The sequence below is a fragment of the Typopeltis vanoorti genome, chromosome 10 (assembly GCF_054136105.1).
Source record: "Typopeltis vanoorti isolate ZY-2024b chromosome 10, IOZ_Tvanoo_1.0, whole genome shotgun sequence".
In the NCBI taxonomy this organism is placed as follows: Eukaryota; Metazoa; Arthropoda; class Arachnida; order Uropygi; family Thelyphonidae; genus Typopeltis; species Typopeltis vanoorti.
The window spans coordinates 138,540,793-138,568,695 of NC_143558.1; the positions used below are offsets into that span (position 1 = coordinate 138,540,793).

General features: G+C 36.2%; 1 protein-coding gene across 4 annotated transcripts in view; it reads left to right on the forward strand.

The window, feature by feature from the left end:
* LOC150102833 (uncharacterized) overlaps nucleotides 1-27,903 on the forward strand; it is a 630,466-nt gene that overhangs the window by 572,462 nt on the left and 30,101 nt on the right. For all 4 annotated transcript variants that reach the window (XM_090398795.1, XM_090398798.1, XM_090398796.1 and 1 more), the window contains 2 exons: nucleotides 6,020-6,167; nucleotides 21,235-21,431. In XM_090398795.1, coding sequence (XP_090254921.1) covers nucleotides 6,020-6,167; nucleotides 21,235-21,431 — 345 coding nt within the window. The remainder of the gene's footprint in view (nucleotides 1-6,019; nucleotides 6,168-21,234; nucleotides 21,432-27,903) is intronic.

Genomic DNA, 27,903 nt, shown 5'->3' on the forward strand with positions numbered 1-27,903 from the left:
ATGAGTGGGTATATCATTATTTATTCTGTGTGTGTGTGTGTAATGCAAGGAATATAGGGAAAATGACTATTATTATTATTATTTGACACCTCCAGGGACTCCATCGACTCATCGAGGGAGGGCACCTGTTGTACAGCTCTCTCCACTACTCAATCCACCAACTTCAACTAACTGCAACTACACCAATGCCATCTACCGTCGATGACCACCATTAGTTTTTCCACAGACAATCGCAAACATCCATGCCCACGACGGATTCGAACCCGCAGCCTTTCAGCTGGAGAGCTGATACACTAACCAATCGGCTAGCCAGGTTGGCATGATGTGATGAACTATGATGAAATATAATGAACAGTATAAACATAACCAGTATGTTTCCCAGTTCAGAATCAAATATGAGAAAAAATTAGCCAAGTAGACCAAATGAAATCCCAAAGAGTTCTTTCACATTTATTGACATGTTTAAATGTCAGTAAATACATAGATACTAATGAAAGAATAAAAATACAAAGCATATATATTATTTGATATATTTCATCCATTCCTAGTTATGGGAATCTGTAAGAGACTGGTAATATATGGTCAGATGATCTCATATATGTCTAAGGACTGACAACATAAAGTATATTACATAAACAGTAAAATTCTTGCATAAATGATAATCCTCGTTGGTTGGAGAGGCCCAGTATATGAAACAACATATGAGAGTACAGGGTGTTCGGGATAAATTTGACATATTTATAATTAATTATATTTTTCCGTAAGTTACATGTATTAACACACACTTCTCTTCATTTAAAAGTTTGGACCCTTTTTCATTCATATACAAGATGTCAGAAAGGATGGATAGCTGGAACCCACCTGAATCATGGAAGAGAATAACTTGTATCATGATGATTCGTGCCCGCCATCAAAATAAGGATATTACGACTGCTGCCCAATGCTCCCTGAATACAGTAAAAACAATCAGGCATGAACTAGAGACTTGCAATGGTGACTACGAGGATGTAGCAAGAAGAAAGATCCCTAGCAGACGATCTGATTGCGTTCGTACAGCAGAATTCCTCGCAAATCTGCAGGAACAGGTGTTGAAGAACCCTGGCATTGGAATTCGGGCTTTGTTCGTGGAGTTGCTAACTGTAGTCAAGCCCTGGATAACAAGGGTAGCCAATGGTAGGCCGTATGTATGGCAGCAGGATTCGGCCCCTTGCCACACCTCTGGGAAAAGTCAAAAATGGTTGTCTGAAAATTTCTACGACTTCACCAGTCCAAATGTTTGGCCTCCAAACTCCCCAGACCTTAACCCCATGGATTATTTTGTATAGGGCGCAGTTGAAAAAGACACCAATCGCACTTCCAGTAATACAAAAGCCCAGTTAATGGATAAAATTAAAACAGTTTTTGCGGCCCTTCCCAGGGAGACTGTAGCATCAGCTTGTTCGAGGTTCCGAAGCAGAATTGAAGCTGTGATCGATGCTAATGGTGGTTATTTTGAGTAAATCTTGTTGATAGTATTGTAATTAACTCTGCCTGTAATGTTTTTTTGTCAATTCATTAAATTTAATAGATACAAAGAAGATTTTCTTTTTCCTTACGAAACTGTCAAATTTATCCCGAACACCCTGTAATTCCATACTTCCATGTTAACTGAGAACAAAATCTAAGTTTGAGTGATATGGCTCCTATGCAGGGCTGCCACTCCTTGGGATTTTTCCCAAGATCTAGGGATTTAGTCACTACCTAGGGATCTAGGGATTTTTAATAAAAAAACTCCCAAAATCTTGGGAAATTTGAACAAAAGTTTGAATTTTAATATTTTTGTCATGTTTTACTATTATATTCACGATTGTTTGTTTTTTTTATAAATAAACTGTTTTTGCTCTGTTCTGGTTTCGTTTTCCCTTTCTTATCACACAGGTTTTACATCGTTACATACATATAGTGCAACCTCTTGCAGTATTATCGTAGAGATCCTTGTGCTTGTACAGTGTTTGCAAAATTGTTTAAATTATCAATATTTTTACTTATTTTCATATTTATGGTACTTCCAATCCAACTACATGGAGCCATCAAAGAAAAAACAGAAGTGGTATTCTCAAGCATTTAAAGAAGATTGGTTAAAATATCCTGAATTAAAAGATTAGTTGCAGCAAGACGTGAACAGCAAAGATACCAGTTACTGTAAGTGTTGTAATATTACATTTAAAAACGCAAACAAATCTGCACTAACAAAGCATAAAGATTCAGCCAAACATAAAAGTAATTATTAGTCTGCTAAGTCGACAGCTGTTATTACTCAATTTCTTAATAAGAAAGCGTCAACAGAAGATAAACAAGGAGTTAACTAGGAGTGAGTTAATAATTGCTAGCTTCTTTTCTGAGCATAACGTCCGATTTTCTCATGTTGATCATTTTGCAACGATGTGTAAATGCGCATTTCTGGATAGCCAAATTGCTGGAAAGTTGGCAATGAAGAAAACTAAAAACTAAACTTTCTTATGTTATTCAGGATGGAATATCATTCCATGAAAAGTCTCAACTTACCGAAATATGCAAGAATCAAAAATTTCCAATTATAATAGATGAGAGTACAGATATCCCCATCACTCAAATCTTGGCTGTTGTTGTACAGTATTTTGATACAGATTATTATTATTATTTTATTATTTTTCGGGCTACTCCAGGGAGTCCTTAGACTCATTGAGGGAGGCCCTAAACATCATGTCCACACAACTATACGTCATTCTCACAGTATCAAAAAAGATGTAGCTGATGCATTACTAGACATAGTATGTGTAGAGAATGGAAGTGCTAAAAATCTTTACAGTGCTGTCAAAACTCTTCTACTGGATCATGGCATTCTCCTTAGCAATATCATTGGGTTTGGTAGTGATAACTGTTCCTCCATGATGGGCGTTAACAGTGGATTTCAGAAACTGTTGATTTCAGAAATGTCCCATCTGTTTTTGTGATTGGTTGTGTTTGTCATTCATTTGCTCTCTGCGCTAGTCATGCAGTCAGTGTTTTACCCTCATACTTAGAAGCTTTTCTAAAGGATTTAACCTCCTACTTCTCCCACAGTGCTAAGCGGCAAAGAGATTTTGTACTCATTCAAGAAGCTGCTGATATAGCTACACATAAAATTCCCAAACTTGCTCAAACCAGGTGGCTGTCGAGGGAAAAAGTGGTATCAGCTATTTTAAAATGGCATGATGCATTAGTTCTACACTTTCAAAATGAATCAAGGACAGATATAATTGACAATGCCAAAAAAAATTATGATACACTTACTGACCTTGGAACCAGACCAGTGCTTTTTTTCCTTCAGTATATTCTTGAAAAAGTAAATACACCTAATATAGATTTTCAATCAGGTTACACCAACTATTCCTAAATGTATCAACAGAATATCTTAATTTACTTAGTTGCTTCATTAAAGATGAGATTTTAAGAACAGCTAAATTATCAGAAATTGATCCAAGATACCAAAACAACTATAAAAATGTCAATGATATTTACTTCGGTGGTAGAGCAATGGCGCACTTAATTAGAAATCCTTTCAAAGATAACTCTATTTTGTTGAGATTTAAAAATGATTGTTTAAAGGTTCTTCTGGAACTTTTTGCAAATAAAGAAACGATTTGTCTTTGAAGAAGACAGCATTGTTGCAAAATTACAAATCTTGGACCCAAAAGTTGCTAGTGACCTTAGCCAATCACCATCTACCATTATTCCTCTTGTCGCTCAATTCCCCTCACTTGTCAATGATATTAGGTTAAATCAAATAGATGATGAGTGGAGAAGTTATCATCTCGTAGCATCAGATCTATCAATTCCTAAAGATATTGGCATTTATTGACTGACATAAAAGATGACATGAATAATAATAAATATGGTTTACTGTCATATTTTATGACAAATCATACTATTTTGCCACATTCATCTGCATGCGTGGAGCGAATTTTCTCACAAGTAAATTGTATAAAAACAAAATTAGCTAATTCATTAAAAACAGAAACTATGAGGGACAGAATCCTAGCAAAGCAGTGCTTAGCGAAACAAAATGCAATGTGTACTTCTTGGGAGCCACCGAAAACATTGATCAAGGAGTTGGAAAGTCACACAGTTCATAATAGATATAAAAATCGACTTAATACCGCAAAGGGAATGTGATCAATTACCAGAAGATACTGGCGAAGAAGAAGAGGTGGGAAATGTCAATTAAAGTTACTTAAATATAAAGAGCTAATAAGCTTCATTTCGGCAATGAAAACATTACTTAAATTAAGGGGATATTAAATTCCACATAGTTTTAAAACCGAATAAGAAACTCAAAGATTGGAATCAGAGAGTTTCTTGCCGAATATAGTAAACCATAAAGTATTGGCGACACTAGCGTTAGCCAATGCAAGTGATCCTAGTACGTAGTACAATACCAGGGCAACTCGTTGCAAAGGTGGGGGAAGTTCAGATCGCTATTCTTATTTTCCATAATGTAAAAACACATTTCCTAGGAAATGTATGCTGTTATTACATTATGGAGGGAGGTCACTACCCAGACCGGTTTCAGCCTTTTTTGAGGCTTCATCAGTGAGTAGCTAGACCTAATACCAAAGTGTATAGCGAAAAGAACTTATATACTCTGCGAACGAGTTATCCAAACAGGTGCAACCATGAAGTTACTTAAATATAAAGAGCTAATAAGCTTCATTTCGGCAATGAAAATTCTTTGCAACGAGTTGTCCGGTATTGTACTACGTACTAGGATCACTTGCATTTGCTAACGCTAGTGTCGCCGATGCTTTATAGTTTACTATATTCGGCAAGAAACTCTCTGATTCCAATCTTTGAGTTTCTTATTCGGTTTTAAAACTATGTGGGATTTAATATCCCCTTAATTTAAGTAATGTTTTCATTGCCGAAATGAAGCTTATTAGCTCTTTATATTTAAGTAACTTAATGGTTGCACCTGTTTGGAAAACTCGTTCGCAGAGTACATAATTTCTTTTCGCTATACACTTCGGTATTAGGTCTAGCTACTCACTGATGAAGCCTCAAAAAAGGCTGAAACCGGTGTGGGTAGTGACCTCCCTCCATAATGTAATAACAGCATACATTTCCTAGGAAATGTGTTTTTACATTATGGAAAATACCTAAGAATAGCAATCTGAACTTCCCCCACCTTTGCAACGAGTTGCCCGGTATTGTACTACATACTAGGATCACTTGCATTTGCTAACGCTAGTGTCGCCGATACTTTATAGTTTACTATATTCGACAAGAAACTCTCTGATTCCAATCTTTGAATTTCTTATTCGGTTTTAAAACTATGTGGGATTTAATATCCCCTTAATTTAAGTAATGTCAATTAAAGTAAGTTAAGCATGTATTCTTCATATAATATAAACTTATAATTTTTTTTTAAATTAAAGTATACTTTGTTACAGGAAAAGAGAAAGAGATAATTAATAAAAAAAAATGAGCAACTTTTTAAGTCATTTTTATGGTCAGTTGGTAGGTAACTATTTAAATGTCTATTTTTTGCATTTTATATTATGTTTATAATTTATGTGTAATTCTGCATGGTTTTAATTAAACCATGCAGAATTATAAATTAATCAAGGCATATTTAAGTGCATAGTTTGAGTTTTTCCCATATTTCGGATGTTTTAAATGTTTTTAGTGTATACTTGGACGCATATTTTGTGCTTTTTTACAACCTAAAAATCCGAGCCCTAGTTATTACTACATCGGAAATTTTTCCCTAATCTGGGGAATTTTTGAAATGTGAGTGGCAGCCCCTGCTCCTATCAGACACATATCAACATTCCAGAACAGTTAGTTTAAAATTCTGTTACTATCATAGATCAGTTTTGTATTTACTGAATGCTATATTTATTTAAATATAGGTTCCTGGACTCATGCTATTCTTTTCAAATAACTGTTATTTCATAATTATTAAAAAAAATTGTATTTTGTGGAAGCTTTTAAATGCAAGTTTTTAAATACACTTATTTAGGAACATCAAGTAAGCCGTCGCTGTGAAGAGCTCTTGATTGAGCAAACCAGTACAGATAGAGAGGCAGTGATTCATATTTCTGGTGATACAAAAAATTCCTTTGTGCTAGAGAAGAAAACTTATATTGTAAATACTGAATTGGAACAAAGTAAGCATTAAATATTTATAAAATAGAAGCCGCCAAAATTAGATGTACAGCTAGGTTGCCATTAATGCAAGTTCAAATAATTCAACGTTCAATTTAGTTTGAATTGTACAATGATACCAGGTCTCATTTAATGCAAACTGAAATTCAGTTTACTTGACTTGATTTACCATTAGGGTTTTAGATGCTACTACTACTTCAGACTACACATTACTTTTTGCAGTTTATTTTAATTATTTTTAAGAATTACCCATAACAAAATGGACTTAGGAAGATTCCTTCAGATAAAAACACTACAAGTGAGGGAGAAAGACAGAGCAGCGCCTGTTGTGCAAAACTTTAGTTGGTGCCCCTATCCCCCCCCCTTCCAATAAAAAAAAAATCACTTTAAAAAAATGTTTTTTTTTTTAAGTATTTCCTCCTCTTTGGCACCTTTCCTGGCACATGTGTGCATCGCACACATTGCACATATGGCTGGTACGCCCCTGGGGAAAGAACTGTTATTACGACAAAAATTTGATGTGATTGAACAAAATTAATGTGGTCGTAGCAAGTCTAAAATAGGATGAGATATTGGAATGACCGAGTCTATGGTGCAGATTATTTTAAAACACGTGAGGGGCGGATAAAAGAAAAAGTAAAGCTTTATGACCCTTTTGTGGTTTGCAAATGTCAACAAGAAATAATAGACCTGTTACATTCATAAAAATAGAACATCTTTTAACTGTATGGATTGGAGATTGCAATCAAAAATGCATTTCTTTAGCAGAGCATTCATTCAGACTGAAGCTTTAAATTTGTTCAAGAGAGTAAAAGAAAAAAATAGTGATGTAGAAGAAACGTTTAATGCAAGTGTTGGTTTGATCAGTTTAAAAATCGAGTTCCGCTACATAATGCTAAAATTACGAGTGAAGTGGCCAGTGGAGATGAGGATGCAGTATCTAAATATCGTGATGTTTAAAAAAAAATAATCAAAGATGGGGGGGATACTTATCAACAGATATTTAACGTGGATGAAATTGATTTATTCAGAAAAGGGTGCCTTCCAGAACTTACATTTCTAAGCAAGAAAAAACAGTTCATTCTACTCTGCTGAAATATATTTCAAAAGACAATAAAGACGGCAGTATGAGCTTACCATCAGGAATGATATTTATTTTTTTATTTTATTTTATTTTTCTCTCTATAACACCTCTATGGGAGTATTCAAAATTCAGAAGCCCCAATGTTGAGAACCGATTGGGGCTTCTGTACTAATGTCCAATTCTAACCTTCTCACAGTTAACCCTGTTAACCAGATACTGTTAGCAGAACATGAACAGAATTTCATATGGCTAGGATGTCATCCAGTTAAACAAGACCCCGATTGTTTCATCAGGGAACAGGAGCAAACAGCACAAAGTCAGCTACTGGAACAAATTCCAGAAGAGATCCCAACATAACATCAACAGAGTTTAAGATTGGTATTATCAGTGTAAGAATCATTAGCAAACAAAAGCTGGAACTAGCAAAAGAATTGGATAAGTACCAGATCGACACAATAGGCATGACTGAAGCAAAGACAAAAACAGGCCAGATTTTTCTAAGCAACAAATACAAAATGTTATATACAGGCAGTAACAATCGCTGAAAAAGAGAAAGTGGCTATAGTATTCAACACTAAAAATGAAGATAAACTTCTTGAATGGCAGGCAATATTAATTAAAGTGATGTGGACAAATATCAGAATGGGGAACTGGACAATGAGACTTATTTGTCCTTATGGTCACACAGAAGGTTCTACCAAGGAAGAAGTGGAGGCATTAGAGAAGGCAGCTGGCACAACGAAAATGGAAATGGTCCTTGTTCGAGATCTATACAGCAGTGTGTAGGAATATAGAAGTGTTTTGGGAAAATTTGTAGAAAAAAGCAAAGCTAATAACAGTGGCAAGTGCCTGCCAAATTTCTGTTCAAGTACATGGTCTTGTTATTACTAACACCATGTTCCAACATAAATATGTACACAAATTCACATGGAGAGAAGATGCAAGAAATAAGAAAAGTGTCATTGACTATGTTGTAGTTTTCAGGACACCAGAATATATTGGAGAATTTTAAATAGGAAGTGATCACTGTTTAGTTCTGAGCATGATAAAATTGAATTTCATGTTGAAAAGAAGAGTCTTTAAGAAAATTTTAAAATGAATCCATGTCAATCAGCTTTCATAGGTGAACTGTAGACTCAGATATACAAACATCATTGAACAAAACATGAAAGAGTGTGAAAACACGAACCAAACCTTGGAGAGTCATTGACATACTGTGAAGAAAACATTGATTGATTCAACTATAGGCGCATGTGGTGAGGTTGTCTGTTAGGATAGAAAAATCAGAACTCTGTGGTGGAATCAGGAAGTTAAAGAGGAAGTGAAGGAAAAGAAGAAAGCATATAAAACATTGCTGGCAAGTAAGTCAGCTTGTGCTCTTAGAGAATACAGAGAAAAATGTAAGGAAGTGATTTGATTTGATTGTCTCTTTATCAAGATGTCTAAAAAATGCAGTTGGCTGTTGTTTTGAAAATCAACTCAACACATAACAAGATAAAATTCACTCTGGAAGTGGAAAACAACAGCCAACTGCATTTTTTAGACATCTTGATAAAGAGACAATCAAATAGTGCAAATTATCTATTTACAGAAAGCCTACAGACATTGGTGGATATCTTCATTATACTTCAAACCATCACAGGACACACAAACTCAGCATTATCCATGTGTTGAAAAATAGACCCCAAACGTTTATATCAGAAGAGGAGGCTACACAGACTGAACTCTCACTAATAGCCAACACATTATCACAAAATGGATATCCTCCGAACATCATCAAAAAATATCTATACGGTGACAACCCCAGACAAGAAGAATCAAGCTCCCAGCACATTTCTACTGTAGTGATCCCCTTCATCGGGTGGTCAATTTCTTATCAAATAGCCAGAATACTTAAAGCCTACAACATCATAGTGGTCTTCAAACCAACCACCGGCATCAGAGAGGTTTTAGGATCCCCAAAAGATAAGGTGCCATTCTACAAATATCCAGGAGTATATTACATTCCTGTGGTCTTGCCTACGTCAGTCAAACTTCACGGAGTTTAGAGATCAGACAAAAAGAGCATGTTGATGATGTAATCCACAAGAGAAGTATTTCTTCCTTAGCACATCATTTCTGTATGTCTAACCACATGATAGAGTGGCAAAACAGCTCCATGCCATATTTGGATGACAACTACAGACATCGTTTATTCAAAGAAGCCACAATAGTGTTAATAACTGGCAGAAACCTCAACAGAAATCAGGGTACTATTCTGAACAGTTCGTGGAAAAACCTGATCCTTTCTCTAAATCAATCTGAACTACAGCTAGCCAGTAATCACATTACGCATTTACAACAAACACGCATGTGTGATAATGTATAAGAATAAGTCCTCTCAGTCTCTGTCACGCGAATGCGTAACCTTAGCTACTAGATTGTTTGCAACATTTTTATTCCTTTCAATTTGTGTTTACTAGTATTTTTATGCTTTTCCGTCAATGCCTTGAAAAAACTAGAGTTTGCTAGCGAAACTGGTAGGCAAAGAATGTAAGATGTTTGTACGCATTACAATATAGTCAGTACTAAAACAATAAGTTTGTATGTTGAATTTTTTCTTGACAATTATTCATAAGACTATTAACTTTTTTTATATAATCTTTGTCAAGTAGCTTTATTTTATCCTCCTACATGTTTCGCCAATCTTTTTCTATTGGCATCCTCAGGGAATACAAACTAGTAAGCTAAAATGAAGGTTACAGACTAGGTTATAACTGATGGTTCTAATTCATACAAAAAATTGGTATTGTGCGTGACAATGTGCGTGTCTCGTTAACGTGATTTATTCGTTATGGCTCATGATGTAATTGTTATGAAAGTTCATTTCTTTGATGTTTAATGATCTGATAAAAGTTTTCCAAATTTCTGGTAAAATTAGACCTTGATTCTTGTTTAGGTTTTCAGTTTTACGGGTGACTGTAGCTGCTTCTTTAAAGGTTCTTGAATAGTAGTTATCTTCTATGTATGGCATAAGGCTCTTATCCCACTCAGTGTGATGGTTAGTAGAGGCAAAGTGGCTTGAAAGGCCTGAAATGTCTTGTCTGTTATTTCTGACATCCTATGTGTTCTTTCTTTCTCGTTTCAAAGCTTCTAGAGGTCTGACCTATGTAACTAATACCACATGAGCAAGGTATATTATATACTCCAGAGTACTTGTAGAATGGGTGAGGATCTTTCGGTGATCTTAAAAATTTCCACATAGTGTTGATTGGTTTGAATGCCACTCTGATCTTATGTGGTTTTAAAAGGTTAGCTAATTTTTTGGAAAGGTTGCTGACAGAAGGAATCGTAATTGTACTGATGTATTGGACGTCATCACGTTGTCGATGTGGTATATCAGTAAAGAGAATCTTGTTATAGAGTCTTTTTGGGTAACCATTTAAAGAAAGTTCTCTGGATATTGTGGTTAATTCCTTTAGTAGGTCATCCTTGTCTGCCGTATACTGTATAGCTCTTTTCTTGAGACTATGGATAATGCTAAGTTTCTGAGCTATGTGATGAGCTGAGTTTGAAAAGATTGGCGAAACATGTAGGAGGATAAAATAAAGCTACTTGACAAAGATTATATAAAAAAAGTGTAATAGTCTTAATAAGTTTGTATGTTTAATTTTCAAAACGACCAAATATATTTAACTTAAGAAAGAAATTAGTCAAAACACGAATTAGCTGTGTACAGGACAGTGTTCAAACCAATTTTAACTTATGGATCTGAGTGCTGGGTTAGAAATAAAACACTTGATCAAAGACTAAAGACCACAGATATATATATGAATCTTGAGAAAGATTAGGGGTAGATGGCATCAATGGCAATATCACATTAAAAATGAGGATATTAGGAAAGAACTTGCCACTGTTAGCATTCAGGAATGTGTTAGTAGAGCTTATAATCTCAGGTGGTATGGTCACTTAAACAGATTGGGAGAGGAAAGAGTAGCAAAACAAGTGTTCTTTACCAGATTGGCAGGAGTTTCACCAAGATGTACATGAACTGATACAGTAAAAAGTGCATTAAAAGACAGAAATATAACGTCTGATAATGTTGGAGTCTTGACAGATAACAGATTAACTTAGAGGAATAATGTTGATCAGAAGTAGTAATCGTGTAACTTTTTATATAATACTATCATAATTATCCTCCAACCTACTCCCCCATCCTCCATCAAAGAGTACATATCGGGAATTTGATGATCATTAACTCTTCTGTGACTTTGTGTAATAAATTTAAATTTTTGATATCTTTAACTTTACTGTAATATTTCATTAATAAACATATAAAACCTATGTTAAAAATTTTTCATTGCCTATTTTCGTCAAGCTGAATCATTATTTCACATATTATTATGCCCTCCATGAAGTGGACAGGCTCATCCTGGGAGCTTCATTCATCTAACAACATATTTATCATATAGAATCTTAAAATCTTTAACACTCCCTGCATTAACAACACATTCTGGTAATGCATTCCATTCACTGACAATTCTCCATGTAAAAAATCTACTCCTCACACCCTTCACTACATTTTTATATATTTTCCAGGAATAGCTTCTGGTTCTTCCCCTCTCACCTTCTACTCTTTTTATACTTCCATCTGGATTAATCTGATAAAATCCTCTCACTAACTTAAACATCTACGTAATATCACCTTTCTTCCTCTTATCCACCAAACTATGCAATTCACATTTCTCCAACCTCTCTGCATAGACAGCATTCCAAACTCCTGATATTGTCTTAGTCACTCGTCTCTGTACCCTCTCCAATGTCTCCACATCACACTGAAAACCAGGTGACCAGATCTGAGCACATAAGTCCAAGTGTGGTGTGACCAGTGCCTTATGCAGTGGCACAACCACTTCCTTATCCTTGCATGTTAGAGTACTTCTTGTACTTCACACAAGTGTGGTGTGACCAGTGCCTTATACAGTGGCACAACCACTTCCTTATCCTTGCATGTTAGAGTACTTCTTGTCATAGCAACATTACAATACTACAACCTTTGCAACACTAGAATGTGCTCTCTAAACTTCAGTCTACTGTCAACCATCACTCCCAAATCTCTAATCTCATCCACTTCCTGCAGTATGGCACCATCGATATAGTACACAGCCTTATATTTCTGCACTCCAAAACGCAACACCTTGCACTTATTGATATTAAAACTATGAACCCCCCACTCTTTTGTTCAAGTAAAAAGTCTATTGAACTCTTCCTGAAGGCATTCAGCATCAGCAAGTGCTACTTATAATTTTTCCCAACTTTGCATCATCATCATCAAATAACTGAAGATCCCAGTCATTCCACATGATATATTGTTTACAAACAAGTTAAATAGCAGAACCCCTGAGGCATGCTACTGGTTACCCTTCTTTTTTGAGACATTGCTCCATCATACAAAACCTGCTGGTATCATGCAGAGAGCCAATCTCTGATCCATCTAACCATATACTATCTATTCCCATCCTCTGCTGCATGTATGCCAGTTTATCATTTGGTAATCTATCAAACGCTTTTACAAAGTCTAGGAATATCACTGTATATGATTCTCCCTTATCTAACACACTCGTCACCTTATAACAAAATGCAAGTAAATTACTAAAACAGGACCTACCCTTTACAAATCCATGCTGACCATCATAAAGAATGCTATGTCCATCAACTCGGTTCTGTATTCTATTCCTTACCAATCTCTCCAACACCATGACCACAACTGCAGTTATACAGACTAGCCTATAGTTGGAGTCTTAAGCCATGCTTGTAGCATGGTACTATTTTGCTTTCTTTCTTTCCACTCCTTAGGAACCCTACCAACTACAAGACTTTAATTAAATAACCAGGTCAAGGGCACAACCAACTGCGGTGCACATTCCTTAAGAATACGTGATGATATGTCATCCATTCCTAAGTTCGATTCTCGTCGCGATGGGAGGAATCTTTATCTGGACAGTTTTCAATCGAAGGTGAGTTAGCCGATCTCATACTGAGGTAGCAGGGTTTTTCTCCCGGAAATTCGGGTTTTTCATCCCGCATACAGACAAATCGGCCCTTCAGAACATACGCAATTTACAGGACATAGAATATCAGTTGTGGTGGTGGTGGAAATGGGCAGTAGATGGCGTTGATGGAGACGATTCGTAGTAGAGGTTCGGTGTAGTGATTGAGACAGTTGTAGGTGTCCTCCTGTGATGAGTCTTCAGACTCCTTGGAAGTGTCAGGAATAATAATAATAATAATAATTCCCACAGCCTTATTCACATATAATCCAACCAACATCTGATACACCTCTGTTTCTTTCACTTCCAATTCTCCTAATATTTGCCTCTCTTCTATATATTGTACTGGATCATTTATACCAGTATGATATACACTGAAAAAGTGCTTGTTCAATAATTTCACTATATCCTTTTTCAGCTGTTAGTCTTCTGCCATGACTCTCCACCAATGTTAGTCTGCTAGAATTATTCTTCCTCTTGCTTACCATGTAGCAGAAAAATTCCCTTGAGTTAACCTTGGCATGACCAGCCAATCTCCTCTCGTACTGCATCTTTCTTTCTTTACCATGCGCGTCACCTTTCTAGCTTGCACTTTATACTCTTTGTGGATCTGATCACAACTAACTGTCTTGTACCTCTTCCATAACATTTTCTTTTCCAGCAAAACTTGTTTGATTTTGCTGTTCATCTATTTCACTCCCACTCTATTTACTCTCTTAACACTTGGTATGCATGTCATACATTGTTTTTTTTGTCAGATACTAGCTTGTCAGTTTCCATACGTTATCAACATCTTTTTTGCTCAGCTCATCTACCCAACATACTGATGCTAACTGACTACAGAGCTTCCTATACTTCCACGTGTATTCCATTTTTGGCAGTGACTTTTCCTGTTTCATTACTTTCCAGACAAGTACCTCATGATCACTCTCGCCAACCGGCAGCAGTGTCAACACTCCATTTACAACTACATCTTGTGAAAAGTTATCACCAAATCCAAAACATCAAAGCCTCTAGTTGCTTCAATCACATCTACTTAAAATACATATCAAATTCCACAAACTCGTGCTCCTTGTTCCCATACACTATTTCCTCTTTCCAGTCTATATTCCTGTAATTAAAATCTTCCAACAGGATCATCTTCTTTTTACATGCCCAACTAACTTGTCTAAACATTTCACAATCAGTATTCTCTGCATTCCCTGGCCTATAATGGCATCCTATCAGATAACTAACCTGTTTTTATCAACTTCACACCACACAAAGTCAAAATCTGTGTATGCGCTATCAACTTCCACACTTTGCAGACACAATTCCTCTGTAATCATTAACAATACTCCCCTCCTCTTTTCACATCTCTATTCTTCCAGGAAATTATATATCCTTCTAATTTTATTTCCGACATCACATCCTCCAGAGACAACCAAGTTTCACTTATTCCATTACTTTTGGGCATACCATCTCAATCAATGCCACAAACTCATTTCTCGTTTCGAATACTCCTTACATTTGTGTATAAACATAACAATTGCTGCGTGTTTGATGCCATTCTACCAGCACCAATATTCTCTATTCTAGCTGCCATACTCCACCTCTGTCTTCAGTTTGACCACTCCCATTTCCCTGATCCTGACTGTGATTTCCATTCTTACCTGTCTCATCCTCATCTTTATGCATTCCATCACCTTGTGCTGCTGCATCCACATCTTCAACATCATATCCATCTTGCTCCTGCTGTACAATCTGTTGATTTGTGCTATCCTGTTTCACGGGTAGACTCTGATCATATGCTACATTAACTTCATGACTCTGTGCCTTCTCAGAAAACAATTACCCTTTCTAAATGCCCAACACCAAACCCATTCTAATATAATCCATCAGTTTTATACCATTTGAACTTCCCTTCAAATTCACTCCACAGATTTACATATTGAACCCCCCCATTTGCTCCACACAACTCATCCATCTTACTATTCATTATCTCCACTCTCCTTCTCAATTCACTGTTATCATATCAGAGCAACATGCCTACAATTTTCCCAACAGCACTATTATTCTTTACCTTCTGCAACAACTTCCTCAAGTTTCTATCAATATTTTCTTCTCCCTAACTAAGTCAGTTGTGCCCACAACTACCAGTTATTTGCTTTATTGTTCAACCAGGAAAGCATGTTTTGTGCACTTTATTAGTAATCACACCTCTAATGATCGAGTCCCCATACACTGATATACAATTATCCTTTGACTCTTTCTTTATAAGATTAACTTCCTCCTTCTCCTTATCATCAGCCAATCTCTCCTTTAGCTCTTTAATATCCTCTTTCAGATGTTTCATTTTGCTTTTCATTTTCACTAACTCCTGCCGAAGCTCGTCTGCTGCGGTCCTGACGTTTGCTCCCATTTCTAATCACTCTAATCTATCCAGACACTTTTCACATAAGTTAGCGTTTTCCTTCTTCTCATTTACTTAAATACTCTACAGATCTTTCACATTTTTTGTTATATACATATAGCAGTTTTCGCAATACATCCACTGCGAAAAATCCAAGGCAAAACCAGACTTTTGTGCCACTGACATACATTTCTTTTTGGATGTCATCATTAGAAGCTGAAATATTGTCAAGTTGCAAACTTGGCCAAGTTTTATGATTCACTTTGAGCAATATATTTTTGCCAACGTATGAAAAAAAATATGGTATGTGGATGATGTGTTTGTCATTTGGAATGGTTCAGAAAAATGACTTCCAAAATTTCCTTTATAAGGTCAGTAACATCAGTTATCAGTAAGTCAAATTCATTATTATTATTTTTTGAGTATCTCCACGGAGTCAGAGACTCATTGTGAAAACCATTGCTCACACAATATATATCCTACCTCTCCTTGAACTCATTCACATTTGTGGAAACAGGCTATGGCATGGGAAGGTAGGAATTGACTTTACTGTGAGAGGCTATATATTGTGTAATGACAACCATTTATTATATATTTATTAATTCATGCCAAGTCTTCTGACTTATGTCCAACTGTCACTCTGCTGCTACATTTATTATAGACTAGGTGCTGTAAATGAATATTCAATAATTCTTTATCTCAGACAGCATGTAGAGTGTCAGTGTAGTAAATTTCCTGAGACAGCGCACCACACAAACATATGCACTTTTAATTTTTATATAGCCAGCCGAGTGGTCTTCATATCTTCTCTCCAGCCAAAAGGCTGCTGGTTTGAATCCTGCCGTGGGCATGGATGTTTGTGATTGTGAAAATACTAGTGGTGTTGGTCGGTAGATGGCATTGGTATAGATGATGAAGGTAGTTGCAGTTTGTTGTAGTTGGTGAATTGAGTGGTGGAGAGAGAGAGTTGTAGAGTACCCTTCCTCGATGAGTCTTTGGACTTCCTGTAGGTGTCATGTAATAATAATAATAAAAGAAGATGGTTTTTGCATATATTACAAGTTATGTGACTAAAAATCTAACATAATGGTTTTATTTATTATGTTCATCTTTTACAGTTTTATATATACTAAGTGAAAATTATAATATAATTTAAAATATAATGACATTTAAGTGTCATTATATATGACAAAATCTTAAAAAATAAACATTTATATATTTGTTTGCATTTATTAATGCAGTTATTTGTGCACTGGAGTAATCAAGACTGCCATGCAGTTACACGGTGGCAATACAAAAAAAAAAAAAAGGGGAAAAAAAGCCTAAATGCATTTAAGAATCTGCTTGCTTACCATGATGTTGCATTTCTTAGATTTAATTGGAAATGTATGTATATCATTGTTTGTTTATAGCAGCTTCTTATCCAAGACACTATTACAATGTGTTAGTGCTGTAATAATGCTATGTTGTCAGTAATTGAATCTCGATAACAGACATGCAAATTAGTTATGAGTTTTTAGAGCAGCTGTCACTGTGTGACAGGAATACTAGCAAGTAAGCAAACAAAAAAACTACCAAGTTAATTTCTGTCATCTTGGAAAAGTTTTCATGTGCATCTTTATCACTCTCCAATGAGAACTGTGAAGTTCATATTGAAGGGTGGTATAATGCATCAAGCCTTTGTATAATTAGTGAGAATGTTATGTGTTGATGGAAAAGCGAGTGGTATATGTTTCATCGAGCAAGATAGAATCTGCAGAAAGTTCTTTTTACTGGAAGTGCCTTTGGAACTGCTCAATTGTGCATTGTACTCTTATTGCTGGAGTGACTAACTTCATACATACTTTAGCAAATGAAGGAAAAATATCCTTTAAGCTTACACTATGATCTGAATGCATTTTTGAAAATTATGGAGACAACTACCATGTTTTGAATAAATACATTAGTTTAATATAACTGAAATCTACATTCGATGTTTCGACCTTTATGTCAAGGTCATCTTCTGGAGCATACAACTATATACACAGAAAACAAGCTATGCTACAATCAAATTGGTTTGTTAAAGATACTGACCAACCGCTACAACAATTGTTGGCCTGACCTCTGGTGGAAAAAAAAAAAAAAATTATACATCAACGCTAGAGTCCTATTATTAGTGTTATCTGTTGGTTGTAGAAATACATTGGGCACAACATAAGTATCTATCTATATACATATATTAACATCATGATTATACTTGTACATTCCAACAAGTTGGTATGGAATGGGTTCTAATAATAGCTGAAGATTGGTTAGAATCCTGACTTATACTGGATCTTATATATTAGGTAGGCTGAATGTGTGCCATCCAGATCCTTGGAATTTTCATGCCATCTTTGTTGTTGATATTTGGGTGTTTTTTCAGGATTTTGCAGGCTATATGTGTTGTTATCGGCCGATAACAACACATATAAGCTGGTAAATTATAACCCAACAAAAAGGATAAAACAGAGAAACTACTCAAGTCCGTCACTTTTTGGCCACCAGACATGGTTAAAAAACTCAAACCCCACTACGCCTGCCCCCCCCCCAGAATATATGGGGTCCCAAAAATACACAAATAAAATGTGCCCCTTCGACCAATCGTGGAAGGAAAAGACAGTCCCAATTACCACTTAGCCAAGAAATTAGCAGCAACACTCAAAGAGTTGGTAGGTCATTCCCCCTCCTACATAAAAACACACAACACTTTATAAACAAAATTAAAAACATAACACTCGACAAAGACGACTTATTAGTCACTTTCGACATTTCTGCCCTTTTCACTAATGTCCCCATCAATGACACAATTCTCCTACTTCAGAACAAATTTCCACCCGACATTACGGCCCTCTTTGCCCACGTACTACAGTCCGGTTACTTCATGTGGCAAAAGAAATTTTACCTACAGAAAGAAGGTACAGCCATGGGCTCACCACAACCCCCCCCCCCCCCCAATTGCTAACTTCTACATGGAAACCTTTGAGGAGTAGTCTGTTGCGTTATTATTTTCCACTAGTTGAATTCGATTATTAGGATGTACAGATGCTTTTGAGAAAAACTTAGTTGCTATAGTCTGCATGAAGGTGTAATAATATATGGGATATTTATGTCCCGGTGAAGTTACACAGTGCGTACAAACCATGGTGCATTGAGGATCACTCTGAGACATTTATTTTGCACACGTTGTAATTTTAGGATATTGGTATCAGCAGTATGACTCCACGCCAGAGAAGCATATGTGAGTATAGGATGAATCATCATTTTGTATATAAGTAGCTTGATTCTGGTGCTCAATTTGCTGTTCTTGTTGATTAGTGGATAGAGCTGTGCAATGATTTTTGATGTCTTTAGACATGGAGTTTTGATATGGGTGCTGAAGGTCAACTTTCTGTCCAGCAATACGCCAAGATATTTGATCTCGGTTTGCAATGAGATTTTTGTGTTGAACAAGAGGACGTCCCCAGTAGGAAGCATTGATCTTCTGGCGAATAGCACGGCTATGCTCTTCTGGGGATTTACTTGAAGTCGCCATTTGGCGAAGTATTGTTCGATTAGCAGTAGATTTTCCTGCAGTTTTTTGATTGCTAGGTACAGTTTTAAAGATCTGGTTAATATCGCTGTATCATCCACATATAGGGCCTTGATAGATGACAGAGGGTTGTGCGGGATATCACACATATATATGGAGAAGAGAGTCGGTGCCAGTAGGGATCCTTGTGGGACTCCAGCTATGATGTGTTTTTGAATTGAGAGTGTGCCATTTAACTTAACTTGCATGCCCCTATCATGGAGGTATGATCTGATCAGATACTGAAGATTACCACTTCCAGTGGTATTCCGGATGATATCATTTCGTATAACAAGCCATAATGCCAAACTTTGTCAAATGCATGGGCTGTGTCAAGGAAAACAGCCCCAGTGTATTGATGCCAGTTAAATCCCGTGGTGACATATTCCACTAATCTGAAAATCTGTTGTGTGGTGCTGTGCAATTGACGGAACCCAAACTGCTCCTCAGGAAGAATGTTTAGCTTGCATACTGATTCTTGGAGTCTAGGTGAGAATAACTTTCTCAGCAATTTTGCCCAGATTAGAGATAAGGCTGATAGGTCTGTAACTTTGAGGTAATCACAGATCTTTTCCTGGATTGGGATAATATCTGTCAGCTTCCAGTGGGAAAGGAAATATTTGTATTGTAGGATGGAGTTGATTATGTTAGTCAGGTGTATGATAGCTGTGCGAGGTAGTAGTTTTATCACCTTATCGATGATTCTGTCAGGTCCAGGAGCCTTTTTTTCTTGATTATATGATGTGGTGATGTGGGTGCAATTTGACTAGAGCATGTGACAGAAGATTTCAGCGAAGATCTAACATGTCGATGGATCTTATATATGTGATTGAAGTCGAGCTGGTCATACGAGGGTTTACATTGCTTTTCTAGAGTTTTTGCTGTAGCCTCAGCTTTGTCTGCATCAGTATAGATAAGGCCAAGATTTGTTTGGAGAGGGGGAAGAGGTTTGTTTTTGTTCTTGATGTTTCTGATTAGATTCTATATGGAGTGGTTGTCAGGAGAAATAGAAGTCAATTTTTCTTCCCATATTTGACTTCTGTGTTCTGCGAGGGCATCTCTTACTTCAGAGTTGAGTCTATTTAAGATTTGTTTATCTTGAAGTGCTCCAGTGTTGTGATATCTTTTTCTTGCCCTGTTCTTCTCTCTGATCAGGTTCATGATATCTTCTGGCAAATGGTTAGGTTTACGGGTAGTTGTGGAAATAGTAACTGCTGCAACGGTTGTGTTGATTTCTTTAGTTAGATCCTTTATGGATTTGATCAACGACATAGGACCAATATATTTTGGGAATACCTTGGATAGCTTATCCCAAGGTATATATGAGTTAGGGGAGGAGACAGATTGACCTGGTTTCCAGCTTTAATAGAATGGGATTGTGATCAAATGATAGATCATTGTCACTAAACTGTAATGGAGTCTTACATTCTGTAGGATGGTTATGTCTAAGACATCAGCCTGGCCATATGTGTTGTGATGGGTAGGCACTGTGGGACCTGCCACAACCACATTGTTGGATCCTGAATAGTTAGCTATGATGTGACCATTTTTATTGGTGGAACGGCTATTCCAGGTAGCGTGCTTAGCATTAAAGTCGCCGGCCATGATGACAGGCTCCCTGTTGACTAGTACATCATTCAGATCTGAGAAGAGTAATGTTTTTTTGCAGAGGATTATAAACTGCGTAAATCTTTAGGTTGCCCACCAAACACGTGGGATCTCAATTCCTGTAATTTCAAGATTAATAGTGGGTGGAACATTTATAGAGTGATGATTGATGTTAGAGGTTGGCGTAATTCTTTATGTAAATAGCAGTGCCACTGCCTCTGCAGGATAATTTTGCATCCAAATGAATGCAGACTTGTTTGAGAGGCTTCATACTTCAATATGCATTAAAAAATGCAAGTATTACATATATTTTTTCAGTATATTATTTAATGTTTGCTGCATTAAAAATAATTTATTTATACCCTAGAAAATCAAGAAATGACTTCAGTACTTCTTGAGTATGGCTCTGCATTAAATCAGAATTCTGTGTCTAACATTGAAAATACTCGTATTAGCAGTGTTGTTTCTTCGAGTCTTCTCACAGATGTAGAAGCTAACATTTCTGACAGTGAAGTAACTCCTGATCTTGCATTATCCCACTGTGATGAACATGATAAGTTACAGGTAAGAGATTCAAACAGATAGTACTGAAGTTCTCTCATTACTTTGATGTTTATGCTAATGTTATGTTTCAACTTAACACTAATGTTGAAATTCACCTGATACACTAATCCAGAATGTATGTGTGTGTATACAAACACACACACAAACACACACATGCATCAAGCCCTATAACATGTAACTAACATGTTAACATTATAACTTTGTAACTAAGTGGAAAAAATTTCCACTTAGTTACAAAGTAAATTATAATAGCTAAGAATTATATTCTTGTTTTAATCCTTTACTCAAGTGTAAGCAAACAAAGTTTACATGTGAAGTATCATTGTAACTAAGCTTATTGTATATAGAGTCAGTTGACTTCACATTGATTGCCTCGGTATCATGGCCTGTTAAAACAGGCCATATCACAGGGGTGCATGGTTAATTTATTCAGCAAGTGCAGGTTGTTCTAGCTCGTGATGTCTAATATAGCCTGAGAACTGCAAGTTTGGCAGAAGTGTGATAAATTACAGGTACAGGAAATTTATTCATGGAGATGACTATGAAATATTGGATGTTGATACAGTTGATATTTTCACATCTTCTTGAGAGACTGGTGACAACGTGGCAAAGGTATGCCGCGTTGTCGCCTTTTGCCGAGCCTTACTCTTGTGTCTTTCTGATTCCCAGTGGTTGGGATTTATCATACTTCAATCAAAATGGCACATTCACAACTGATCATCATGCTGAACATCTGGACTATATTAGAATAAATGAGTTGGAACAATGTGGATGCAGTCGTAGCAATGCTTCTTGTCTTTATTTATAAATCATTCCAGTCTGAATAATATGATGGACTTAAATTGTTCTTTTCCTATTTCTGTCCGTCTGTCTGTCCGTCAGTCCATTCTTTTCATTCTTTCCGTGCCTACTGGCACATAAGGCTTCAACGCTGGTTTTTAATCTGCCCCCCCCTGTCCCTCACAGCTGCTATTGCTTTTATCCAGCTTACCCATCCTGCCTCATATATGTACACACACACACACACACACACACACACACACACACACACACACACACACACACACACACACAAACATGTAGGCTTTGCTGGTTCATTCGGATATATAAAAATTAAGAGCTTAGAAGGCAGAAAACTGAATTAAGACATTAACAATTACTTTAAATTAAAGATGCCAAGAAATAGTATTCTTGGTTTAATCCTTTATCCAAGTGTAAGCAAACCAATGTTGTTTGAAGTATCTTCGCGACTGTTTTGCTTGTATATGCTAATTACTTCATATCAGTTGCTTTGGTTACCCATAATGTAAAGTACACACTTGTTCAGACATATGTAATGCTATGCATTATTGAAATGGTGTATGCTTTACATTATGGGATACTAAAGCAATTAATGTGAAGTCATTAGCCTCTATATTCCAAGAGCCCAGTCGTGATGATACTTCACATGCAAATTTAGTTTGCTTACATTTGGATAAAGGATTAAACCAATAATATAATTTCTTTGCATCTTTAATTTATAGTATAACAAAGTGAAAAACTTTTAACAATTATTTTAATTAAAAACACAGAGTTTTATCCTAATGACATAGGATTTCTTCAGGTGCAAACCTGAAATCTAGTAGACAAATAGTAAAGATGAACATTGTAGACTACCACCATGCAGTTATAAAAGAATCTAATCATTTTAAAAATATTTCTAATCAAACACTGCATTGTTGAGCACATTGAGTGTGTTTATGTATTTACATATGTGTTTTTTTTTTGGCTAGCTATGGCTAGGATGTATTCTGATATGTTGATTCCAGGGTTTATATTTAGATGTTTTGGATCCATAGCCATTTCTAAGGATTCCCAAGTTCATCTCTCAGTTATATTATAACAATGGCATATTAATTCAGACTTATCTCATGACACTTGATGTCTCAATGCTGAGGCTTCTCAGCAGTCAGATGAAGAGTATACACCTGATGACAAAGCTGAGATCTCCCTTCTTTGCCATTCAACATATCTGATCAGTACCATCGACAGGGTGTAGCATAGAGGCAGCCTTCCTCATGACATCGCTTAATAAGGGCACTCGTTCAACCATTTTGCGGTAAGACTGTCGCTATGCTAACATTCCTGTTAGTGTAGCAAGTGCAGAAATAAGTTTTTCCAAGCTTAAACTGATTCAAAATTATTTGCGAACAGCAATGACCTAAGAAAGATTGGTTGTCTCACAACTATATCAATTGAGGCAGACATAGCTTATAATTTAAATTTAGAAGAGTTTATAAACCTCTTTATTGTGCGATATCCCTTCTAGCAAGCATTTAATCAATATTATTATGTAATTGTTTTGCATTAATTTGTCTCTTGTAATAAAAACAAAATAGCAATTGGATATTTTCTGATATTTTTGTCTTATTATCCATCAGGGGCAATATTTAATTGTTTGCCTCAAGGCATGATCTAATCTGGCGATGGCCCTGTATTATTATTATTATTCATGACTCCATGGAGTCAAAAGACTATCGTGGGAGGTCCTTTCTAAGAACATAAAGTCTGTCAAGACTCATCGAGGGGAGGTCCCCCCCCAAGAAACACAAAGTCTATCATGCCACTCCTTAAACTCATTGACCGTTCTCGCTCTCACCACTCCATCAGGCAATGCATTCCACGGTTCACCCACCCTCCATGCAAAGAAACCACTCCTCACCCTCTTGTTCACAGTTTCCTTTCGTAACTTCCAGGGATGGCCTCTTGTCATCACTCCTTCCCGCTGTTCAACCAAGCAAAAGAACTCCCCAGTGTCTACCCTGTAACCCCCTCTCAACAGTTTAAAAGTCTCAATCATATCACCTCTCCTTCTTCTATCCACCAAACTCTGCAGTCCACATTCCCTCAGCCGATCCTCATAACCAAAATTGTACAGTCCTGAAACCATCTTTGTACTTTTTCCACAGTTAATTTATCCCCTTCAAATCCTGGGGACTAAATCTGAGAACAATAGTCTAAGTGTGGTCTGATCAGAGACTTATACAATGGAATGATAACCCTTTTATCTCTGCAGGTCAGTGTCCTTCTCATAATTGCAGCAATGTTTTTCAGTGCGTTGCTCGGTTGATTTTTCTGTCTGTCCCTAGTAAGATTACCTACATTTACACAATACTCAGTACATGCTTGGATGTTTTAGTGGGCTTTGTCCAGGTTTTACAGATCAGAATAATGATGTCATCCTGATAAAAAGAGTGATTACTGTTTTGATATGATGTTCTCTAAGTATTTTTGCAATTTTATGTAAATAGAGCTAATATATGGAGAGTGATAAAGTATGTTTTCTTCACCATTAAAAATATCTTGATTCGCATGTTGGTTAAGCAGGCTCGACACATTGCTCATTAAAATCTCTTTAATGAATTAATGAATACTTTTCTACAGTTTTCTGTAGAAAAGTATTTATTTTTCTAGGTTAGAGGTACTGCTGGTTTCAGCTGAATACTCTTTTAACATCTGTTCTGATATTCAATCAGCCCTTATTGCCAAATTCTTATCAGTATATTATGCAATAGCTCTAGTACCATCTCCTCTTCATGCACCCAAATTTTCTTATCTGGTGTACAGGTAGCACTGAGCAAAAAAAACAAATAAATAAAAAATCAGCTAATGCATTTTATTCCCTTATAGGGAGTAGGTGAGGCTGTTTTAGCTCTTTCTAACTATTGGAGACTGAATGTGCAGTTCAGTCTCCGCATGTAGCTAATTAATGATGGCTGGCCCATGACTATCACTAATTATCAGAGAGTAGTTTATTCAGGAGTAGAGTCCAAAAGACGGCCTATGACTAGTGGTGTGCCGCAGGGTTCTTGGACCACCGCTGTTTAATTTGTTCATTAATGATATAAGGAAGGATCTAAGAGGAACAGTTCATTTGTTTGCTGATGATGCAAAGTTGGGTAGGGGAATAGTGAATGCAGAAGATATCAAAATCTTGCAGGATGATTTGGATAGATTGGAGTTCTGGGCTAAGGAGAATGGATGTCGATTTGATGTGACAAAATGTAAGGTTATACATTTTGTGAAAAGATTAGCAGCAGTATACCACACTGGTGGAACTGTACTCCGGGAGATTGATGAGGCCAGGGACTTGGGAGTGTTGGTAGGTAGGGAGATGAAGTTTAGGGGGCACATTGCAAAAGTGTTTAAATCAGCTCATCAACTCACTTAGTTGTTGAAAAAGAGACAAGCGAGTTATTATTCCTCTCTACCGAGCCTTGATAAGACCTCATCTAGACTACTGTGCCCGGATATGGGCGCCAGGGTTTCTTCTTGATGTGGAGGAGGTGAAGAGGATACAGAGAAGAGTGACCAAGATGATAGCAGATCTATGGAATGAACATTATGAGAACAAGTTGAAGATTTGTGGGCTGCAGAATTTGGTTGATAGGCAGAAAAGGGGAGATATGATTGAGGCATTCAAATTGCTGAAGGGTTTCTATAAGATTAATTCAGAGATATTTTTGAGATCAGGACTGGTGGTCGGAGAACTAGGGGACATCTATGGAAGCTGGCCAAGAATGTGGTTAGCAAGGGTGTTAGTGCTGGGTTCTTTACTTTTAGAGTGGTGAATGAGTGGAATAAGCTGCCAGAGTCTGTTGTGGATGCTATGACAGTGAGTGAGTTCAAGGCAAGGTATGATAGATACTGTGAGAATGTCGAATAGTTGTGTGGACATGATGTTTGGGGCCTCCCTCGATGAGTCTAAGGACTCCCTGGAGTCGCCCGTAATAATAATAATTATTATTATTATAAGTGGAATTCAATGAAGAAATGACTGATACGTCTTATGGCCCTAACACAATATGTTATTGTCTGACATACTGTGGGTTCTACAGTTAATCATGTTGAGTTTATGAGATAAAAAAACTTGTGTTTCTAGAGGGATAAAAAAAAAATGCTTATGCATGCTAGAGATTAATTAACTGGCTTAGAAAAAGTTCCTCTACTCATTGACCAGATTTAGTGGTGCATCCAGAGGCGGACCAAGGGGCCCTGACTCCCAAAGAAAAGGGAACAAATACTAGAAAATTTTCCAAAAATCTTTTCCTAATTAATAAAATTTTTTTTTTTAAATTTATGTTGTGTCGTGTTTTCTATTTCTATACTACTTGTGAATTAGCAGTCATTGCAGATGCTCAGTCACAGGTTGTATGCAATGTGTGTGTGCTGTGTATTCTCAAATTGTCTACTCAACTCAGGGCCCACTTTCCCTAGATTAAACCCTGAGTGTACTAATGACCAGACTAGAGATAAGTCTTTCTTCAGGAGGCCTAGCACAGAGGATGCAAGATCATTTAGCTTTTCTCGAGCTTCTTTCATTTTTGCCAGAAGAGCAGTGTCATCTGGAAAACATAGGCGATTGATATTTTTTCTGTTGATGGTAATTTCATGATGTTTCCATGAAATGTTTTTAAAGACTTCTTCTAATGTACAGTACAATACAAACTTTATTAATATTATTATTCATGCATACTATTTACATCGTAATCTTTTGTATATGAACAATGAAGCTGTAAGATAAAATTCTACTGTTTAAAACTTTTGTACTAAACTTGATTTGATATTGCTTATATATTATGTATTGGCATTTGCAACATATATTTAACAACATATAATATTGTAATGTTAATATTGATAATTTTACAGATTTTTACAAGTTTCAGGGCTGAGTATTGCTTCATTTTTTTTTTTATAATTAATAGCCAATATATATTAATCTATATAAATATATAGATTAATAATAGTAATTGTAGTTAGTAATTTACAGTTGCAGTTGAATGACATTACATTTTACAGTATTTATAGAATAATAATTATAATTTCTTTATAATAGACATATAATGCAAAATTTATAAAAATAAAGAATGATGTAGAAAACAACTTGTGTGATATAGGTTGCCTTGGCTTACTGCTCTCCCAATATCAAATTCCTTTCCCTGATTCTGTAGCTTTATACTAGCATTTGAGTTTTGATATACAATTTTTAATGTGATATACTCTGTTGGGATAACTTATTTTTAACTGTTTATTATTATTTTTTTTGGACTGGTATAGAGAATCAAAGGCTTTTTCAAAATCTGCAAGCACTAAATATGCAGGAAAATTTTATTAAATTGCTTTTTCTATTACTTGATTAATAGTGTGGATATGATCGATTGTAGATAATCTTGCTCTGAATCTGACTTGTTCAGATGCATCATCCAAAAAATTGCGATCCTATTTAATATAATAGCCAAGGCCAAAATGGGCATGTAACCTCAAATGTCATGTCTATTTCTCAGACTAATGACAGAATTGACTGAAACCCAATGGGAGGTTATTTCTGGATAGTACAGCTATAAAGAACACTCTGATAAGAAAATTGAACATGTATGCTTATAATAACAGAGCTTTGGAAGGAAAAAATATCAGAACTTTGAAAGAAAAGAAA